We start from the raw sequence: 21443 nt of genomic DNA, 5'->3' as shown, positions 1-21443 counted from the left end.
TGGAGTTGCGGACCAGAATAATGGAGAGTCAGGAGAGAGAGTCGGCCCATGTCTTGGTCCTGGGCATTGCGGGTTTGTTATATGTGGAAAATGGGAGGAGTAGGAGCTGTGTATAAAAAGCAGATAAAGAACGACAATATTCCTCAACATCTTCAACAGCCATCACCACGATACATCAGCAAACACTATTACCGAAACAAAATCTTGGCAGCAATACTTCTCCAGCAACCATGAGTCTCCCATCCCTGAAGCAGTACCACCGAAAGCCCTATGCGGCCATCTCTCCCTCACGCCCAGAACTCAGCCAAGCAGGCAAGACAGTTGTCGTTACCGGAGGCAACAGTGGAATTGGATATGCCGTCGCCCGCAGCTTCATCAAAGCTTCCGCCAAACATGTCATCATCTTGGGTCGCCGTCAAGAAGTTGTAAAGTCTGCCGCCGAGAAGCTCTCCAAAGAAGCAGACGGCTTTGGATCATCTACTGTGATTGAGGGCAAAGTCTGTGACGTTGCAAGTCTCGAATCTACTGCAGCATTCTGGCAAGATCTCCAACGCAATGGGGTTGATGTCGATGTTTTGGTCCTCAATGCGGCGTCGCATACCGAAAAAGCTCCCATTCTCGAGAATGGCCTTGGCAACGTCTGGCGGGATTTTGAGGCCAATGTACGCTCCACGTTGGATTTTACCGAGCGATTCTATAAGCAGACGAGCAAACAAGGCTCCCGCAAGGTTAGATTTTATCTCTGATTTCTGGTTGAATTGTATCAGAATCGTGGCGAGACTGACGCTTTTGTAGTTCTTGGTATACCTCTCGACTATTGCCGGATATATGTGGCAGTCAATGGCCCCAGAACGCCCAAGTTACGGCCTGACCAAGAATGCCGCTACGCTCTTGGTTCAGCAGATTGCCAAAGATACCAAAGTCAACGACATGCAGATCATATGCTTCCACCCAGGTGGCGTTCTCACCGACATGGCTCGCAAGTCTGGTGCAAGCGAGGACTTGGGAATCCCTTTTGACGATGGTATGGCCCCCACATCCATTCATATTTTCCTTTCTATAAGCTCATGGTACTAACTATCGCGTCTTTCAGAAAACCTTCCAGGCCAATTTTCGGTCTGGGCGGCTAGCCAAGAGGCTGAACATCTGCATGGCCGGTTTGTCTGGGCTAACTGGGATGTTGACGAAGTGAAGACTGTTCTGAGCAAGCAAATTTCGGAAGAGCCTAATTTCCTAAAGATCGGAGTCGAAGGGCTATCTGAAAAGGATCCTAACCCCATGATTCCTCCTGAGCTGCTCCAGAAGATCATGGCACTTCGGCAGCAGGCAAATTAGGCAGAGAACTAGGTCCCGTATGGGGCCAAGGTGTTATATATGAAATAGGATTTCTACAATTCAGCAGAATGTATATAAAGCCATATGATAAATTCACTTTAACTAAAGAGATCTATACAAAATGATACATGTAAAATATTATTTCCAGAGAACTGCAGGGTAGCGATTGTTATCGCAAGCATCAAAATAGCCATCTAACTAGGGAGAAATGCGGCTGCTTCGAAGGAGAGAGTCGCTAATTCGCTACTGCGCATGTTAAAGTGGCTGTACGCCATACGCAGCTAATTGAAAAACTCATATTTGGGCTTCCTGTATTATATACAGACTGATTACCAATTATATTCAGGGCGCTATACCCAACTGTTCTCTCTTTCGCTCTTTCGTCCTTTTCTCAGTCAGTGATGGCCTTGCTGCGCCATACTGCGCTGTATCACACTTAAACGGGGTATATCGAGATTGCTGCTGTGTTTGATTTTGACTAAATACATTCCGCGAGCGGCTTTGCCTTCATTTCCTGAGATGGCTCAATCACAGCCAACACTCTAGCAACACATCTTTCTGGAAGCCCGCCAACGCGAACATATCAGGATCATGGCGGTCATCCTCTAAAAAGAAAATATTACCCCTTGGAATTTTCAATTCACTTTAGCTGGTATGCTAGATTCATCTCGTGGTATAAAACTTCTTTTGCCGGCGCCATCGCCTAGAATGCCTCATTTCGGAGATTTTTGCATTGCGCTGAAGATCGTCCAAAGGGAGCGGTCAGGCACAGTAGCATCATTTACCTAAAATCAGCACACTATCTTGCTTTGCACGAGATATGAGGCTGGGACTAGTCATGCTAGCTGAGTCTATTGTCTTATGTTGGTCCCAACACACTTGTCGATCTGAGGGAGGGTGGAACCTTCGTCTCACTCGCCTTGCCCTATAGAACAGCTCTAGACAGGCCCCTGACTCCGGCTGTCTGGAATAGTATGATAAGCTGACTGACATTGTAAGATATAGATTTAGTATGAGCCATTGCAATGGTAAAACTTCATACAATTGGGTCGCCATGGCTGATAGTGAGAGGCAGATTTTGGGGCCGATTATGATAGCTCAAGTCTTCTATAATGCCATTCTATTGTCTTCTGATGAATTGATTACTTTATAATATGAAAAAGTGTCAAAGATAGCTTTTGTATGCTTGCTGTGAAGAATGTGTCGATCAGATGTGTTGTTGCTAGCCTTCTTGACAAGCGTCAGGGCAGCATTCCGTATATATGCAAACTAACGAAGAAAGCACCAATACTCATCGCGTAGGGAGTCCCTCTTGGCGCGAACGGAAAGAATGAGTTCATAATAACGCTTTGCAATCAAACCGACGCGACTCCATGGTGATTAGAAACACGTATCTGAGGTTGAAGCTAGGCCCGTAGAATCTTAAATAGACCGTGATAGTCCGGCCTGTTTACTGAAGAGCAAGCAACATTACTCTCTTTAACTTGTGTCATTCTTTTGCAAGACCATCTGTTGCCATTGAAAATCGTTGAAGATGAAGAGCTGGCTCGGTGTTCGGTCTGCGGCCGTTTTGGGCGCAGGCATCTTCCTGCAGCTTGCCAATGCCCATAATGCGGAGTGCCCTCATCCTGCGGAGATTGTAATACACCACCCAGCGGAATATGTGTGTTGTGGTAAAACTACTTCCACTATTTTTGCTCAGTGAGTCTTGTATTTACTGCTGATTTCAGCTTATACAATGTTGCTGACATGTTACATAGGACTACGATGGAGTGCTCAGGAGTCCCAGCTTACGTGACGCCTGGAGTTCCCATCCCGGAAGGAAATTGTGTGACCACTACAAAGTCGTGGGATGGCCCTACGACTGAGACGATTACAATTCCTCCTTCTGGCTGGGGCCCGACTACCAAGATTGTGAAAATCCCAGGATGGAACCCAGACTGCATCACGACTACCATGTCTTGGACTGGCACTACGACTAAGACGGTGACAATCCCACCTGCCCAAAGTAAAGGGCCAAGCACCGTCGTCGTAAAGACTCCCTGCGATGAGTCTAGATATGTTACCAAAACTGCTCCCTGGGCCGGAAGTACTGCTACTACCTTCACCGTCCCCCCTCACAGAGGCGAGCCTGGCGCGGTTGTGATCAAGACGCCTCACAGCGGATATGTCACCAAGACTGTTCCTTGGGGTGGCAGCAAAACAGTCACATATACCGTGCCTCCCAAAGGAACTGACTGCGGCGAAGTCATCGTGAAGAATCCTGTAAAGTACATTACAGAGACCATTTACTGGACTGGCACCAAGACGGAGACGTACACCATACCGGGGTTTGGAACTAGACCTGGTACTGTTGTCATAAAGGTGCCTGCTTTGGCTACCTATGGAGACAAGCCTACCACTTCGTCAAAGCACCATACTTCGTACAGGCCAATTTCTCCGCACGAGACTTATTCGGCGAGACCGACATCTTCGCATCACACCGACTCGTATAAGTCTACATCAACTCACGGCCACTCTTCCTCTCATGGAATCAGCACATCTCATAGATCTATGTCGACTCATGGTGTCTCTACATCACATAGATCTGGATCCATTAGAACCGAAATTCACAGGCCATCATCGTCACACGGAACTTTCTCATCTCATAGCTCTTCATCAAGAGGATCGGCTGCCTCCCGCTCCCATGATCCGGCTACATCGCATCGCTCTACTTCATCCCGTGGGCTCAGCTCATCTCACAGCACTTCGCATGGAACATCGTCTCATCCGACTACGTCTTCTCATGAGACTACTGTAACGCATAGATCTACATCTCACGGAACTAGTACCTTGCCACATACGACTACTTCTCGTGGCGGGACTTCATCTCATGGATCCACTTCCTCCCATCGATCTACTTCATCCATGCCGACTTCGCATAGAACCACTACATCACGTAGTGAAGTCCCCAACACTTCGCATAGGTCAACATCGTCTCATGCGTCCTCTTCATCTCATGGAGCTAGCTCCCATAGTACATCGCACTCTGGAACCGCCTCCCATTCAACGACAAGCTCCCACAGATTGACTAGCACACACGAGATTTCTACAGCAAGGGGAACATCGACTCATGCAACGTCGCATAGTACGGGCACGTCTCATACCAGCTCCCACCACGAGACTACTACTTCTAGTAGATCAAGCACTTCTCACGGTACTACTACATCTCATAGATCTACATCAAGTCATGAAACTTCGAGGTCAACTTCTCCGCATACAACTACATCTCGTGGATCAACTTCAACACATGAGGCAAGTGTATCACTTAGATCTATTTCAACTACTTCTCATGGAACAAGTACATCACAAAGATCTACTTCCACTCATGGAACCAATACATCAAGGTCAACTTCCCCCAACACGACCACTCATAGATCTACCTCCACCCACGGGACTGGCACGTCGAGGTCAACTTCTCCCCACACGACCACATCACTCAGATCTACTTCAACTCATGGAACAAGTACATCACACAGATCTACCTCAACGCACTCAACAGGTGCATCTCATGGAACGAGTACAGCTACAACCCAAAGATCTACCTCTACACACGGGACAAGCACATCACAGAGATCTAGTTCGACACATGGGACAAGTACAACGCTTAGATCCACCTCTAACCGTGAGACTTCTACGTCAAGGCCAACCTCCTCACACACGACTACGTCGCGTGGGTCTACTTCAACGCATGAAACAACAACATCACGTACATCTACATCCACGCATCCGACGAGTACATCGCGTGCGACAACTACATCGAACAGATCTACCTCGACACATGAGACAAGGCCGACTTCCTCTCCGACGACCTCAACCCATGCACCTACTTCGACGCATGGGACGACGACGTCTCAGGGGACAACGACGTCTCGAGGAACAACAACTTCACATGAAACAACGACATCTCGCGCAACCACCACATCTCGAGGAACAACAACATCTCGTGAGACAACGACATCTCGGGGAACAACAACTTCTCGTGAAACAACTACATCTCGCGCAACCACTACATCTCGAGGAACAACAACATCTCGTGAGACAACGACATCTCGCCCAACCACAACATCCCGCGCCACAACCACGTCCCGCTCTACTAGTACGGTATGAAGGCGTGGCATTGCAGTCGATCAATGTATACTGTAGAATCTTACAAGCAGAGGCTGAGAAATTTGGCTGGGGATTGTTTCAAGAGTATCTGAAGATGAGATAGGGGCCCTTCACTTCACCTGAGTAATTTCCAGCGTTTGCATAATACACATTGTTTTCTCATCTTTTTCTTTCTTTCCTTTTTTCCTTTTTTCTTTTCTTTGTTTCGCATGTTCCCATAATGTGTTAAACACGATGTGTTACGGCCATGACTCCTGTTAGTGAGTGTAAGAAAGAAGTCGTAGAAGTTCTTGGGTTATGAATAAAACTAAACTTATGCTATTTCTGTTCTTAATTGCATTACTTACGCGCTCTGTGATATATCGTAAACTTATTCATTATATCTAACTCTAGCCCGAACAGTCCTCTAACTAATAACTTCCTTGGCTATATGCTGATAACTCAATCTGAGTCTGAATCTGTTGAATCCGACGAATCCGATGATGCATCGTGATGCTCCTCATCTTCTGGCGAATCTTCAAACTCTGGGCCGTTTTCCTCTAATATGTGGTCTGAGAAATGGACCAGCTCTTTATGGGTATAGCATTTCCAACATATGTCGTAATCAGTACATTCCTTGCAATGATAGCAAAAGCCGTAAATACGCTGCATCGTTTGGTTAGCGACATGTGCAAAGGTTCGTTTTTGAGAATGAAGGGTGCTTACACATCTGCAACTATCACATGTTGCTGAGCTGAAGACTCCCTTTCTGGATTTATCGTCTTCAGATTCTTCTTCTGGAGCCTTCTTATCATCATTCTCCTTCTCCTTCTCCTTTTCATCTTCAGAAACGATACCGTGCTTCAATAGCTCAATCACTTCTTCTGGCTGCCCAGTAAACCTAGCAATCTTCAGTGGTGTCCACTTCTCCCTACCAACCGAGGCTTTTACGAAACGGTTGGCCCCGTTCTCGAGTAAGAGCTTCATCGTCTTCATTTGCTCTTCTGGCTCACTGGCATGATCTGCAGACAGCCAACAATCCGTGCCGCGAGCTGCCCAGCATAGCGGCGTCCAGCCGTCGATATCTGCCTCGTCGATAGCCTCTTTATTAGGCAACAGTGATATGATTTTCTCCACGGCCTGCACTCTTCCAGGCTGTGCTGCCCAGCTCAATGCGGTCCGTCCGATGACATCTTTCGAATTGATGTCCCCACCAGCGTCGAGGATCGCCTTGAAGTTTTCGATACCATTGAGTGCTCCGACATGTATAGGCAAACGACTCATTGAGTCCTTTATATCAACTTTTGCTCCTTTATCCAAGAGTGTCTTGATCGTTTTCGGCGTTGCTGCGTACGCGGCCGCATGGAGGGCGGAACCAACAAAGCCACCTTCTACGTTGACGTCTGCTCCATGATCCAAAAGGTAGTCGACTATCTCGTCGACTATTCGGTTTTCACCAACTGCGAATTGCAAACATGCAGACTGCAGAGGAGTTCCACACGAGCCGTAGTTGGTGACCTGATCGACATTGGCTCCATTCTCAACGAGGAATTTTACAAGATCCATGTGACTTAATCGGCATGCCTGATGGATAGCAGCGCCATCGCATGGTGATCCGAGATGAATGTTGGCGCCATGCTTGATGAAGTATTTGGCACGCTCTAGATTTCCCGTGTATGCTGCTAGGGAAATAGGTGTATCACCCCTTGTTTTTTCCTGGATGTCTATGTTTATTCCAGCATTGACAAGGAGTTTCACATTATGAAAAGGCACATTGGTGTAATGGAGAGCTGACTTCCCATCCCCGTCGACTTGGTTCACGTCAATCCTTGATGGATATTCCATAAGAGCAGAGAGCGCATCATCTTCTTGAGCAGCCGAGTGCAGAATAGGTACTCCTTTGTCTGATACGTGTTTGAGATCGGCTCCATGTTCAGCCAGTATTCGAATTGTCTCCTTGGGAGCATGCGATGCCGCGCATTGTAGAGCTGTCCATCCTCTCTGGCTCTCGTCATCTCCGTCATAAACTTCTTCCAGAGACGCACCGTGCTCCAAGAGAAGTGTCATAGTGTCATTGTAGCCGAACCAAGCCGCATGCATAAGAGATGTGAATCCTGCATTCTTTCCAATGTTTGGGTCCGCGCCATTCTCGACCAGTATACGAACTATATCGGCATCGGGAACGGCAAAGTACAAAGGAGTAATGCTCTCTGAGTTGACTTCGTTGACTTTTGCGCCTTTCTCTATCAATAGTTTGGTAAGATCTTCTTTCTTGTCCAGCGCGGAAAAATACAATGGAGACTGGTCGCTGGAATTCAAGCCGTTGACCTCTGCGCCGTGCTCCAGAAGCTTCGGGACGAAATCCATGCAGAGATCGCTTCTGCAGGCATGAATCAGCACAGGCGTGCCGTCGGCATCTTTTGCGTTGGCATCAGCATTGATTGAAAGAAGTAAGTCGAAGATTTCGAGCCGATTCTCGCTCGCCTCGTAGTCAGTAATCATCTGAGTAAGGATTGGAGGCGAAATCAGCTGGCTGTTGGGATCTGCGCCGCTGGCAATCAACATCTGACAAATCTTCAAATGGCCTTTGACAGCAGCATATCGTAGAGCTGTGCCCCACATTGAAGGTCCAGGAAGATTTGGGTTGGCATTCTTGTCAAGCAGAAGCTTCACGCATTTCTCATAACCCTCATCAATAGCCACCGTAAGCGGCGACCAGCTCTGCGGGGTGTCATCAGGCTTGATACCCATATTAGGATCTGCTCCCAGCCCTAGTAGCACTTCAACGACGTGATGGTGTCCCCATAAGGACCCGAAATAGAGCGTAGTCTTGTTCTCCTCATCCGTAACTTCTATGTCAGTTTTCCCTTCCTCGGCTAAGATTTTGGCAATCTCAGCATGGCCTTGTCCGGCGACATGATGGATGGGAACTCTGCCGAAAAGATGGCAGGAGGTCATATCCGCATTATGCTTAATGAGGGTTCGGACCATGCCGACATGGAAGTTTCGGGCTGCTTGAGAGAGCGGAGAGGCTTTCATGATAGACGACCAGCTGCTTTCAATATCTGGAGGATATCCCAGGTCAAGGATTCGGTCTGCAAACCGATCCAAACCAATCCACGCTGATCGATGAAGTAGCACCGGTGACCAGGTAGTGACATCAGGCTTAGGGTTCTTGGAAAGAATGCGGTCAAGCATATCTATCATCATTTCTTCATTCCCATATGCCGCAGCGGCCACAATAATGTCCATAAGAGTGGATTCTGGCACGTCAATTTTCTTCATGAGTGTCCGAACAACTTCCGATTGGCCTTTTGAGGCAGCTTCAAGCAAGCCCCGGCATGTATCTGCGTCATCTCGTGCGTCAATGGCATCAACTAGGCCCAAGCTTGCGAAAATTGGAAACAGAGTGTCTAAACAGGTAGTACTCCTAGTGATTGGATTTGAGAGCGCCCAATAGCCCTTTGCCCAGCTGCTTGCTAATTTGGAAGTTGTCGATTGAGGTAGAAACTTGGACAGGTCGGGCTTAGGAGAGCTAAGCAGATAGTGATGCGTCCAGGCTTGGAGAGCGTAAGAGCATAAATTTCCTCGATCCGCAAAGGTAGGTGACTCAAAGGATTCCGCATCTGTGGCCGAGAAAGTTTTGCTGATATATTCCTTTACCGTTGGCTGGGAAAGATATCTCAAACAGAAGTTTGCAATATCTGAGTGAGCGGTTTCCCTGATCTCATCCCATAAAAATCGAGAACTAGCGGATTTCTCACCACCCTCGCTTTTGCCCATAAGAATATTCCGTAGCCTTGGATGCCAGAATCTGACTTCGTTGTGTTGTATCACAACAACGCCGGCGAGCCACACCTTGATCTTGGAAACAAGGCTTTCTATCGCCGCTGAATCGGGAGTGGCGTGCCCCTCGTCGGGATCCGATCCAAGGTAGACCACAGTTGCGAGTTCCCAGATAGTGAGCGGCCGTACAGCGTAGAGGAGCCACGTGAGGAGCTGACGTAGAACTGCTGGCTCAGGAGAATTTCCAAGGACCCAAGATAGAAGCTGCTCCAGGATTTGATCCTCGTTGGCCGATGCCTTGGGGTCGAATTTCAACGACTTGAGTAACTCTTCAATCGTAGTCTTATATGGCCATTCTTCTCGTACAGCCGCTTGTTCCCAAATAATATGTTTGGATAGGGGATCAAATTTGTCAATGTACAGCTGCTGATCTTTGATGACACGAGACTCAAAATGAAGCTCTGGGCGTGCTGTGAGTAGTCGTGCCATGCCATCTTTGGAATCAGTATCGGCAACGCTTATCAGCTTCTCCTCAGACGCATCAAGATCCATATTAATACACCAAGGCCCTGAAAGTTCTTCTGAAAGAGCTCCCGGTTTATGACTTGTGACGACGACTTTCCATGAATTCTCACTCGCCTGTGAAAGGTATGCGAAGTTGTCGAGGAACTGTTTTCGAGAGCCTTTTGTGCACTCATCCAAGTGATTTATAACAAACATGACATGATCTACCTGGTCAGTAAACCTGAAGCGCTCGAATAGATAGATCAAATCTGCCTCTGTCCATCCACGTTCCTGCTCGAGACGAGCAAAAGTGCTCCTGATGCGATCTCCGCTAGCAGGATAGAGACACGTAATTTGGGCCAGAAAAGTGGCAAGCATGTCTCTAAGAGAGTCACACCTGACATCATATCGATCAAAAGAAAAGTAAAGGACGATTGTGGTTGAGCTCTTGGCAGCGTGCTCCTCCATGACGTAGAAAAGCTGCTCTGCTGTTTCGCGGACGTGTTTCGTACCGTGAAGATAGAGCATTTGCGGGCCACGGTGTTTAAGCCACGCCTTGATTTCTGGGGAGCTTTCAACAACTGCATTGTCACGTTTACTGCTCTGTAAAGGAAAGATGGGCGAAGCAAGAGTGAGAATTGTTCTTTCGTAACGAAGCTGGTCTGCGGGCACTGGAGTATTGAAGGCTGGAAAAGTTAACGTTAGCCAACTTCACAGGCATAACAAGGTTGGGTATATAATCTCACTCTTCAGCAGTTCTCCAAGACAGCTCGTAACAGAGGAGTAGTCGTTGACGTAATCGCTTGGTTCGGCAAATCGTTTCTCCATGGGTATACCAAGTGTTGCGCTGTAAGTGTCAAACGCCTTTGAGTTGATGTTAGAGCGCATCGTTTCATGTTGGTTCATATATGATTCAAGTCTTACCTTGTTGATCTTTGAGTAAGACCCTTCTTGATGATAGACACTAACTGCTCGGCTGCGGAGAAGAATTTTCGATTCAACAAACAGACCGTTGATCTCCATAGCAGCGGCCGCAAATCCAGGAATTGCAGACGCAGAAGGTCGAATTTCCGCGATTTCCGAGTCATATGAACCAAAAAGAAATCGAGAAAGTGTGTCCTCCATACCAAAGTGGTCAACACTTCGGTGAGGAGAGCCGAGAAAAACCTGTGGCAAGTTAGGGATAGAGTTTTCTGAGCATCCAATATAAGGATCCATAGCCATACCAGAATACGACTCATTTCCGTAATGTCTACCCAGGAAGCTATATCGGCTGCCGCCGCAGATAAGGCCTATATTGTAAGAGATTTAGCGACCGTCTTCGCAAAACGAAAAGACTGAACTCAAACGCACATCTTTAACTATGAGACCTCCAACATCATGGGCAACAAACATAATCAGCCGTTTCTAAAAATTAATTTGGTCAGATTAATCGTATAGATTCGTTTGACAGCATAGCATCTGTGAAGTGCACAAACCTGACTCTGACTTTTTCTCCTGGCAGCTAGTGCTCGCAATAGCTTCAGAGCGCAGTCTCGGATGGCCTGACGACTTTTTCGACCACAAAACAGCTGAAGCGGCTCGTACTCGAAACGGAGGATTCTGGATGGCGAATCTAGTAATTGGGCATAAGACGCAACCCATTCACTGTTACCAGAGCCGGGTCCAGCCTGGGATTCGTGTTCCCAGCCTCCATAAACACCATGGATCACTACGAAGCTGTGTTGATGGTTGCAAATTAGCCATATGAATCGTTTACTTGGCTATGAGTAGACACTTACTCTACAGCTAAATCGGAAGGCTCAGAGATCCCTTCACCTTTCCATGTAACGTGGAGGGGCTCAGCATCTGGATCTTGCTCTTCTTCTTCTTCTGGCGGATTTGCCTCGCTCTCTGGAGTCCCAGCTGAATTCTCATCAGGAGTTGATTCATCCTGATTCTCGCCAGTAGCGGCTGGCTGCGCGGTCTGCTCTTGTTCTTCCGTGGGCGCCAACTCAGGCTCTGGCGAACCGGCCCGTGAATCGGAAGCGCTAGAGGCAGATGAAGAATCTGAATCCGACATTTTCAGTGTGATAAGAGGAGCTCAAGCAGCCTAGGTATTAGGCATAGACAGCCAAGACTGCCTGTGTCATATACCCAAGTCTGGAGGGCAGCCGTTTGGTGCAGCTTGAATACTTGTGTAGGCAGATTGAGCGTAAAAGATGAAAATAAATGTCACTGCGCGCGAACGATTAGCACGCTGATACTTGTTTCAAGCCGCTATAAATTGCAGGAGAAACGATGAGGGTCACACCAACCTGAAGAGTTACAGTGAAGCAAAGCGTGGTTAAGAGGGCTCACCGACATCAATCGACCGTTGTTCGAGCGCACCGCAATAGAGCGATGCCAGATATCCACTCCAAATATGGCGAGCCCTTATTATTCGACGATCAAGGCCTCGCAGAGAAGTATAATCCAGCTAGGCCATGGCTAGAGACGAAAATATTTTACTCAAGGACCTGGCCGCGGGGTCCTATGACGCTCAACTTCCCCTCCATAGAGTCCAGTCAGACAACTCGTCAGAAAGGTGAGCAGAGCTGAAGCGGTGGAGCTGGAACTCGACCCCGGCCAAGTGGCCGCAAGTACCCCGAAGGTACTCTCCCGAAGATCTGACATGCATAAGGAGGACGGGGCTCAGGTTCGTTGCTACGCGTTGATTAGACGGCCTCTGATGCTACCTGAAGCTCCATGCAAGCAGCTCCAAGAGAGGCATCCTGCCTATGACAAGAGGGGCTGTGCACTTTGTTGCGCGGCAGAGCCGCATCGTTTTCGCGCACTGTAGCCTTAGCCGGGCCGTTCCATGCGAAGGAACGAAGAGTGGGCGCTAAATAACAGGTCCTGAACCCTGCTTGTTTCGAACTCAGCCCATGGGAATAGACGAGCCAATAGGATAAACCCTCGTGAGGAGAGGAAACCGAGTTGCGTCAATAGCCTCTCTTGTGACAATCATGAGATCAAGAGGCAGCTCTTCCGCGAAAAAGCCAGTTGCTGAAGCAGGGAGTGATGCAAAACTTCACATGCTGATTGCCGTCAACTAATCAGCCAACAACAGTCCAAGGAAGGGTAACACAAGGAGTACGGGCAAAGATAGGGCTGACGAACTCTCCGAGCTCTCCCCGCAGCTCATACCTAGGCCTACCTATGGGTACATATTCGGCACATGCGACGGGAGTGGGTAGGATTAGACAAAGATGGTGGGACGATGCTAAATTCGCGGCACTACGCTATAGTATGTATTGACTGCAGCCTCGTGATGCAGCCGCAGGTACATATGTCGGCAGCAACTACCTATGTCTTGTAATCCTGAATTCAGACTAGAAGGGGGCTTGATCTTTCAAGTCCATGGCCAACCAAGAGACTACTTACTATTCTATACGACGCATTGTACGGCAGTCAACCAAGTCAACCATGGACCGCGATATCAATGACGACCAAATTCCAGATGAGGAAACTGTGGACGCCTTCATCGACTCAGATCCCGACTCAGATCTCGAGGACACTTCTGTGAGCATCGGGCTCAACAAGACGGGAGAACGTGGCAGCGGCTACCATACTCGCAATGACCCCTCTGCACCCTACCAGCGACAGACAGTGACGGAGCGTCGAGGCATAATTGAAGTTCGTTGCAAGTCACGAGATGTCATCCATGGAGTTTTGTCAGAAGAAACAGGAGAAAGCGGAACGCTTGTTGTCTACGACTTTTACCTCGATACAACTCGGAGATCACGGCGGATTGTGTCTGCGTCGCTGGAATTCGAGTTTGCCAATGCTGTTCCTGGAGTTCCCTCGCCTCAAGTTCAAGCCATTGCGCCTTCGGGGCGTGTGACTTTACTGCCTTCAACGCAAGAGGAGTCGGTGACTCATGGAGCTGAAATGAACGCCGGCGTGAGTGAACTAGGCGCAAACGCTGGCGGGACCCTCAAGTGGGAGAAGACTGTGAGCTATACAGCGAGCGACGATGCCAGGGTGACGGGGCACATCTTCAGCGACGACTACGGCAAAGGCGTTGGTGCGAGCTGGGTCCTTCACGAGAATACCATGCTCAAGTCAGGCGTACCAAGCTTCTTGCGCTGTGCCATCTTGCTCAACCGCGGATTCGACGAGAACAAGTTTCAGTGTAAAGTGAGGATCAAGGTGGAAGCGGATTGGAAGTCTGAAATGGGTCGATTGTTTGGCTCAACCCCTCCAGACGACCCGGTTTTGTTCGACCCTGAGATGCCCTCCACTAACAAGCTACGGAAATACGATACAGAGAACTTGGGCTCTATCGACTTGGACGAGTTTACAGACATAATCTTTGACAAGAAATTGAAGAAGAAGGAGGAAGCTTAGTGATGGCGGACGAGCATATTGATGCTTGGTAGAATGACTGGACAGCTTGGGTAAAATTCACAAAGCTCAAGACGAAGGATGAGGCTCTACTAGGCATAGTGTTCAGCAACGCAACAACGCAGCTTGATTAACTAAAGATTACTATACAACTGTCTCCACAAGTCCATCAAGTTTAGCTGGGATGTTGCTAGTAGTGCCAAGTCTTTGGGCTGACGAACTAAACATAGGCAGAGACTGAAGATCACTGTTATGATTCGCCATGTCATAGACCTCCAAATCTGGACTGCACGAGCACAGACTATACTGTAGGTCTTTCGCCAGGAATTTCCTGCCTAGGCTTGGGCTGTTGTCTGCAGGGCGCGAATACTAGCACGGCGGATTGTCGTCCACGGGATGCCATTATGACCAATCAGCCAGAAACCAAGCCCAGAAAAACTGGCGACGTTAACAGGGGCATCGTGATTAGTCTACGGGTCCGTACAAACTGTTGCTATTCAAACTGTATAGAGGGCGAAATTGGCTGAGAATCCCTGTAATGGCTTCTTGTCGTGTTTCGCTAGACGTGTTGAGTAACGGCAACTCGCAACATGAAGGCAGAAATTCACGCAACCATGCTCGGGGCTCTTTCTGGTAGTCTCGCTAGCTTGTCAACTAGTGTTGGCCTCTGCCATCCGAAATGGATGAAAACTACTATTTTGGGAGCATGAGGAATACAAGTACGTTGAGTCTACTTTGCGCACATCTTTGGTAGCTCTAAATGATCATGTGGAGTAGCAACGGTCTCCTTGCAGTTCACGCTTATTCCAATAAATCCTGGCTGTTTGAGGCGGCAAAAGAGAGGGGCCACGCGACTGGGGGCCAAACTTGGTGGTAATCGCGGCTGAAGACCACGCCAATACCATGCCGGGAGGGACGGGGAAGCTCATGTAGTCTTGCAAACAAGTCTTAGCAACTTTTTTGTCTTCAAACTCTCTACTATCAAGCCACCCCTAAGATTCCAGCCATGAGCCCGCTAATTGACGACGAAGAGAGGGAGGTTGACTCCCTAGTAGTGGGTGAAGAGGTTGAGAAAGCAGAGTCCAAAGCTGGCGATGAGTCGAGCGAGGAAGAATCCGACAGTGACGAAGAAGATGGAGAAATTGACACCCGAAATGGCAAAATATCAGTCAAAGATCTTCTTGACAAGGTCTTGAAAGCAATCAAAGATGGAGATAAAGATCTTACCAATAGCAGCCAGCTAAAGGCATTCAAAGCTGGCGATGGAAACGTCTTGGCCTCAAACACCGGAGACCTACGCCAGCCGACAGCGTTGCACATCATGGCGGCAATGGACAAGAAAGAGTTACCAAAACTAGACAGCAAGATGGAACCACTGATCAAGCATCTAGTGGAACACGAAAATGATGTTCTTAGCTCTCTGGATCGATCGGGTCATACACCTCTGTTCCTCGCCATCGAGGCGAAGAAAGAGAAGATGGTGCAGTGGATGTGTGACTCCCATCCAAATATCAGTGCCATCTTGGCCATCACCAGCAACGACAAAGATAAGATGAACTGCCTGCACATTGGCATTGATAAGAGAGTCAAGTTTTTAGATCTCCTCATCGAAAGAGCAGATGCTGAGACTTTGGCAGCTAAAGATGGAGATGGAAACACACCACTTCATCTCGCTGTGGAGTATAAGAAATGTAAAAGGGAACAGCTGGATATTATACAAAAGATAATTGCCAAGAGCGACATCGTTGTTCAACATAATGAGAATGGCGACTTCAACGACCACAATTTGTCGCCATATCTTCATCACAAAGAAAACGTCAGGAAAGCCCAGGCAAGAGAGAAAGATAAAGAAAAGAAGAAATTGAAAGAGGAGAAGGGGGGGTGAGAAGGGCAATACCCGTGTGCGCCCCGATGGCGTCGAAATCGATTCTTCTGCGCAAAATCAAGATTCGGCACCAAGATCTCAAGAAGCTAGAGGGCCTGGAGGACCTGCAAATCCTAGTGGGCAAGGTACAGATCCAAGCAGCCGTCCAGATAGGCGACCGACCGTTCAAACCGACTCTCGTGCCAAGTATGGGGGGCGAGCGCAGCCCGCAATGAACGTGAGCTCGCCAGCGACGGGCACAGCACCACCGCTTGTGAATAGAGACGATCTGAGGAGGACGGCTCTACACGTACCCGACCCATCAGTAAAACAAGCTGCAGACGCAAGATCAGTCACTGACAGCGGCCATAAATCCAAAGTCGATGAAACCGTTCTGAAGGATGTAGAGCGTCTTCTGAAATTGCACTATCTCCGCTCCCGCAGCTACAATGAGGCCATGGAAATATTGTATGGACGTAATACAACTTCAGGTAAGAGAAAGAATCTTCATTCAAGCGGAACTCTTTGAGTTGGGGTGCAGATTTTCGCTAACCACCATTATAGATTTAGAACTGTATTTCGACTTATCGGGACATGCGAACATTACCCAGACTGGGCTTGAGAATTTGCTATCGAAGCTCAAGTTTGAGGACATTCTCCAATATGTCGCTATTCCAAGAATCAGCGTGGAGGTGAATGTGAATACAGCAAATAGCAAGCGAGCCCGAGGATCTGGGCGCTCCTCAAAACAAGATGGAGATGGCCGGAGAGACTTGTGCTACATCTTTGATCGCTTGAGAAAGAAAGGTGTCAAGACCGTTCTCAAGGTCATCATTGACGATTCAACGATGCCTGCTCACAGCGATGAGGCAATTGAAGATGCATTAAAGTTCATGGACGTGGAGATTTGGGATTGGAAAAGGATGGATCTATGCTCTGAGGTCATACATAGGGTGGCATCCAAAGCACGCGAAGTCAATCTATACTGGAGCGGCAATAATGCAGTTCTTAGAGGATGGAGTGAAGAAGGTGGCTTGAAGAGATTAAGTCAGCTGAAAACAGTTCATCTACACATCCAACAGGTATGGCCGCATAATATCCAAGTCGAACAAGTACAGTTTTTTTTACTAACAAAAACAATTTTCCGGGAACAGGGTCTTGAAACAAGTCAACGAACCAAGCAGAATGTTGAAGACTTCTGTGACCGTATGAAGAAATTATGTCCCGAAGTCAACGTCTTGAAAGAGTGGCCGATTGTACAGAGAGAACAGATGGATCTCAACGCCCTCATGGCTGGAGACCAAGCCGAGCACACAACTAAACACGAGTGGATCCAGTGTATGAAGGACTTCCGACGACTGCTCTTCGATGCGGAACGTTACTACGAGCGCGGAAAGGTTGATGAGACGATTGAAGAGCCAATTAAAATCGCTCTTATTGATGACGGTGTAGACGTCAAGGATCTGGAATTCAGCTTCATCGGAGGGCGGACGTTTTGCACGCGAGACGAGGAGCACAATCTTAATGACCCTTACTATGTGTCTAGTACGGGACACGGGACCATCATGGCGAAGCAGATTCACTTGCTGTGTCCTCGGGCGCAGTTCTATGTTTTAAGGCTGGAGGATCATGCTTCAGAAGAGGGCGGTCGACAAATTACAGCCAAGAGTGCCGCACAAGTAAGTCCATATTACCACCTTTATTTAGTTTACGAGACAGACTGGTTAATATCGTATTAGGCAATTTTGGCGGCCGTGAGAAAGAAGGTCCACATCATTTCCATGTCTTGGACCATCGATCCTCCCGAGGACGAGGAAGAGAGGCGGCTCCTTGACTTGGCCATAGGAGCGGCGGCAAACGAAAACATTCTCCTCTTCTGTTCGGCGAGCGACAAGGGAGCCAAGAGCAGCGAAACCTATCCCTCCAAAGCGACGAAAAAGATATTCACCATCGGAGCGGCGACATCATCGGGAATGGCCGATCCTTGGGTCGGCAATCTAGGAAATATCAACTTTACTTTCCCAGGCACCAAAGTCGAGATGGATGGTCCCCGAACTGATGATTCGTCATTGAGGGAGGTGAGTGGCTCATCCATCGCAACCGCTTTGGCTGCAGGTCTGGCAGGGCTGGTGTTGTATTGCGTTCAGGTACGCCTGCTGGTGGCGACGGACCAGGAAAAGCAAAAGGCGCGGCGGGATTTCCAGCTTTTGAAGCAGCACGACTATATGATGAAAGCCCTCAAAGACATTGGTACCACGGAGGAGAGTAACCACAAGTTTATTGAAGTATGGGAGGTATTTGGAAAGAAGGTCGAAGAGAAAGAGAGATATGATCAGGAGAGGTGGCTCGATTTGATCGCTGAAGTGGGTATGATTCTATGCAGAAAGATTAGTTAATTCAGCACCACGATCATAGTCAGAAGTAATGGCGTTTGTTCTTTAGCAACCCGAGGGAAAGCTATCACAGCTATCACCGCAGGTAGAGCAACTGTCTTCAAACAGGTTTTCAGCCATCCCTGCATAGCCATTGGTGATATCCTCTTTCAGTGTGGCTTGGGGATCGATTCGATTGGTTATTTCTGGAGGATTGCTTGCTGTATCCTGCGGCCTGGAACAGAATGATGTGAAATTTGTATGTCATAGGCCAAATGGGGCCAAGAATGGAAAGATTTGATGATGAGAACCGTTCAAGCAACCAACAAACGCTATTGTTTGATGTAGAATCTTGGTGATCATTGTGAAGAGAGAGAAAAACTTGCCATTAAAGGATGTAGAGGATATATGTGCTACCTACATGCATATTTCCTTCATACTAATAGCCGAGTATTTATAGGAGCCCTATATCTCCCTTCTTAATCCACTGAAATCTGTGCTACGCCATCTCCAATATACCCAGACACCCTCGTCGAATTTCCCTCTTTTAATTTCCTAAAGGAGCCTCTCGTATAGCTCCAGCTACTTCTAGCTTATTTCCCTTGTTATATTGCAGGATCACGGCTGGGCGGTTGTTAGTGATCCACGATTTCGCCCCGCGTGCCAAGCTTCAGCTTTGTCGTAGCTTAAATAGTGGGCTGGGCAAGAATTTCCGAGCTCCTAGTCTTGTATCTGCACATACATTTCGGATTCATCATGACTATGCTTTCTTTCTTTCTTTCTTTTTATTTTCTTCTTCGTTTTTTTTTTAACCTTTGTCATGATTCTAATTAAAGTCAAGAATTAAATACAAAAGAAACCTTGGCAAAGTGGAAAGCTACCTACTTTACCTGGCCGTGTGCATATCGCTCATCGTACAACTAGCAATACCATTCACTAATTTTCTAATAGTTTTGTATTTTTTATTCTGACATGCGAATCTGGGAATTGCTTTTGTATATTCACAGTTATATGTTCATTCAATGATAGTCTGGAGTTCAAAACCCTTGGACTTTCATGTGAAATATTGCTCTTCGAGCTCTCCCATATCGTAGCGTCCGAATGCTGAATAAGGGTTCCAGAGTCCCCTAGCCGTTTAACACCGTGATCATCGCATCTCAGAATTATTTCAGAGCAAATAGAATCTAGCAGTCTTTATTCTCAGTCTTTTCTTGAAATGTTCCACAAGTGCACTGGGAAGCATGTAGCTCTGGTATGCTACCGTATATGTTGTAATGAATTAATTGCAACCTCGAATATTTGTGCATCACATGTGTCGATAATATGGCACCGCTGCTACCATTAATATCTCAATTGTTTGAGAATTGGACAAGTTACTAGACATTCCAAGTGTACGTTTCCGAGCCATCACTGACAATTAGACGACCTTAATCCTGACAAAACAACCGATCCAACCGTGTGCTCTAATCACGCATCTTTCACTTCATCGACGACAACACAGCTTCCTTGCCCATTCGTCTTGAAATTTATCAAGCCTGGGTATTTCTCTACAGCGACCGAAGCCCTTGCAATCAAATACGAGCTCGTTTATCGTACGGCTCATAGGCTACCCGAGGATATTCTCAGCTTGGACGGAGGCTAGCCTTCAATGGCTGTACCGAAACCCACCTGCCTCCCTTTTATTAAGTCCACATCTCGATCAGCGCTAGAATATTCCTTTTATAGCCACTTTGGGCTTATTGTAATGGAATATTCGCATTAGGTCGGTATTTTGCCCCTGGTGCCACACAATAGGAGGAGGTCCTGCATGTAACGATAAAGAATACTCCATCTTTTTGATATACTTCTTAGCTTTGTTAGCGTTATAGCTATGTATCTTGCATAGCATCGGCTAGTAATAACTCATCCATGTAACCAGATATTTGTAGCTGTTTGCCTGGCATTTTTGGACCTTTGAAGCCGGTAACTGCTTATAAGATGGGGCGGCGTTGGTAAGCGGTGCTCCAAAAGTGGTCTCCATGTTTCGAATTGATCTCTGACTTTGCCTCATCATTCAATATTAATTCCCGCAGCATATTTGACTATTACTAAAAACTGAATCAGATGTTGAAAGGCGCGCTGTGCGTTCCATACTCCTAAATCGAAGGAGCAGTCTACGAAACGCTGATGGCCTGTGTGCACGGCCAATCGAGAACAACCGGAGAATGTCAGATAGTGTTACCAAGAAGAATGAATTGTCGCCAAGCTACACATTTGCGGCCTTGGCTTCACATCTAAATCGCAACAACATTGCCATATATGGAGAGCAACACTTCCAGATCGAGCATCTCATAGTGCTGACAGATCTTTTTTGGCAGTCGCAAATTTCCTATTAGAGCAATACAATTACACTTGGCGCCACCTCTAAGTCGGAAATATATTAGAGTGCCAAAATGTTTCACAAATAGGAGAGTAGGTGGCCCATAAAAAAAGGGGGCTAGCTGAGATGTAGAAACAATTAGGCGCCCCATCAAGCAGTTTTGAGAGGCATCTACACCAAATGCTCCGCGGTTTTGCGCTTGTGCGTTTCAGAATAAGCCAATTGACGGGTGAGACAAAATTAGAGTGTGCCGAGGGCCGAAAGCCTCGCACAAGGGCATGATATCTCAGGTTTGAGAGCAACAGATCGGCCAGTATCGTCTAAACTTGGATTGTTGGTTTACGGCCATCTAACACTTAAGGAAGGTGATTTTACCTGCTGAATACATACAAGTTCTCAGATGACGGCTTACAATGTGTTGATTGCACAGTCATCGCGCTTGTTCTTCAGCCTCGGTCTCGACTGACAAGTTGAGGACACCTACCATAACGGAAGACGATGACCATCAGAGCTTCCAAAAGCAGAATCATTCAGCTGACTGTGATTACATGTACTTGTTAGCAGCGTGGACGGCCAACTTGGCACCAAGTCCTTCTAATTGCTCCATGGCGAATATTTTGTAAATCCTGATACTACACAAAGGATTGATTAGTAGATGTATACCGGTTACTAATCGTAAATCGTACCCCTGATGGCGGCAGCTCCTTAATGAACGTGTTTTATGTTG

General features: G+C 47.5%; 7 protein-coding genes across 7 annotated transcripts; 5 read left to right on the top strand and 2 right to left on the bottom strand.

Annotated features, from left to right (window-relative positions):
* Positions 1–140: 140 nt before the first annotated feature.
* TrAtP1_003320 (uncharacterized protein) lies at positions 141–1335 on the top strand (the record flags this gene model as incomplete). Its single annotated transcript, XM_014087387.2, has 3 exons — positions 141–728; positions 796–1024; positions 1094–1335. The coding sequence occupies exons 1-3, from the start codon at positions 231–233 to the stop codon at positions 1333–1335; spliced, it is 969 nt and encodes a 322-aa protein (XP_013942862.2). The 5' UTR covers positions 141–230.
* A 1534-nt stretch (positions 1336–2869) lies between these two features.
* Positions 2870–4135, top strand: TrAtP1_003319 (uncharacterized protein; the record flags this gene model as incomplete). Its single annotated transcript, XM_066111834.1, has 3 exons — positions 2870–3036; positions 3096–3682; positions 3921–4135. The coding sequence occupies 3 exons, from the start codon at positions 2870–2872 to the stop codon at positions 4133–4135; spliced, it is 969 nt and encodes a 322-aa protein (XP_065967913.1).
* Positions 4136–5228: 1093 nt separating this feature from the next.
* TrAtP1_003318 (uncharacterized protein) lies at positions 5229–5495 on the bottom strand (the record flags this gene model as incomplete). Its single annotated transcript, XM_014087826.2, has 1 exon — positions 5229–5495. The coding sequence occupies one exon, from the start codon at positions 5493–5495 to the stop codon at positions 5229–5231; it is 267 nt and encodes an 88-aa protein (XP_013943301.2).
* Positions 5496–5844: 349 nt separating this feature from the next.
* Positions 5845–12671, bottom strand: TrAtP1_003317 (uncharacterized protein). Its single transcript, XM_014087825.2, has 9 exons — positions 12051–12671; positions 11535–11970; positions 11232–11472; positions 11107–11160; positions 10980–11045; positions 10678–10920; positions 10500–10617; positions 6190–10439; positions 5845–6129 (listed from the first exon to the last, which is right to left on the bottom strand). The coding sequence occupies exons 2-9, from the start codon at positions 11813–11815 to the stop codon at positions 5926–5928; spliced, it is 5457 nt and encodes a 1818-aa protein (XP_013943300.2). The 5' UTR covers positions 11816–11970; positions 12051–12671; the 3' UTR covers positions 5845–5925.
* A 529-nt stretch (positions 12672–13200) lies between these two features.
* TrAtP1_003316 (uncharacterized protein) lies at positions 13201–14124 on the top strand (the record flags this gene model as incomplete). The annotated part of the gene is made up of 1 exon (XM_014087324.2): positions 13201–14124. One exon carries the CDS (start codon positions 13201–13203, stop codon positions 14122–14124), a length of 924 nt encoding a protein of 307 aa, XP_013942799.2.
* Positions 14125–15127: 1003 nt separating this feature from the next.
* On the top strand, positions 15128–16006 carry TrAtP1_003315 (uncharacterized protein; the record flags this gene model as incomplete). The annotated part of the gene is made up of 1 exon (XM_066111833.1): positions 15128–16006. The coding sequence occupies one exon, from the start codon at positions 15128–15130 to the stop codon at positions 16004–16006; it is 879 nt and encodes a 292-aa protein (XP_065967912.1).
* A 211-nt stretch (positions 16007–16217) lies between these two features.
* TrAtP1_003314 (uncharacterized protein) lies at positions 16218–18381 on the top strand (the record flags this gene model as incomplete). Its single annotated transcript, XM_066111832.1, has 4 exons — positions 16218–16476; positions 16550–17067; positions 17140–17664; positions 17725–18381. The coding sequence occupies 4 exons, from the start codon at positions 16218–16220 to the stop codon at positions 18379–18381; spliced, it is 1959 nt and encodes a 652-aa protein (XP_065967911.1).
* Between the last annotated feature and the right edge of the window lie 3062 nt (positions 18382–21443).

This window comes from Trichoderma atroviride, chromosome 2 (genome assembly GCF_020647795.1).
Source record: "Trichoderma atroviride chromosome 2, complete sequence".
NCBI classification, from domain to species: domain Eukaryota; kingdom Fungi; phylum Ascomycota; class Sordariomycetes; order Hypocreales; family Hypocreaceae; genus Trichoderma; species Trichoderma atroviride.
The sequence above is the reverse complement of the archived record's forward strand: the minus strand, read 5'-3'. Positions and strand labels throughout refer to the sequence as shown.

What these genes read in the sequence shown, in the direction of transcription:
- TrAtP1_003317 (XM_014087825.2), bottom strand. Translation starts at nt 11,815, where the DNA reads ATGTCGGATTCAGATTCTTCATCTGCCTCTAGCGCTTCCGATTCACGG. An exon ending in GAGGTCTCATAGTTAAAGAT is followed by an intron (nt 11,046 to 11,106) that starts GTGCGTTTGAGT and finishes CTTACAATATAG; the next exon opens with GCCTTATCTGCGGCGGCAGC. An exon ending in CGGAAATGAGTCGTATTCTG is followed by an intron (nt 10,921 to 10,979) that starts GTATGGCTATGG and finishes AACTTGCCACAG; the next exon opens with GTTTTTCTCGGCTCTCCTCA.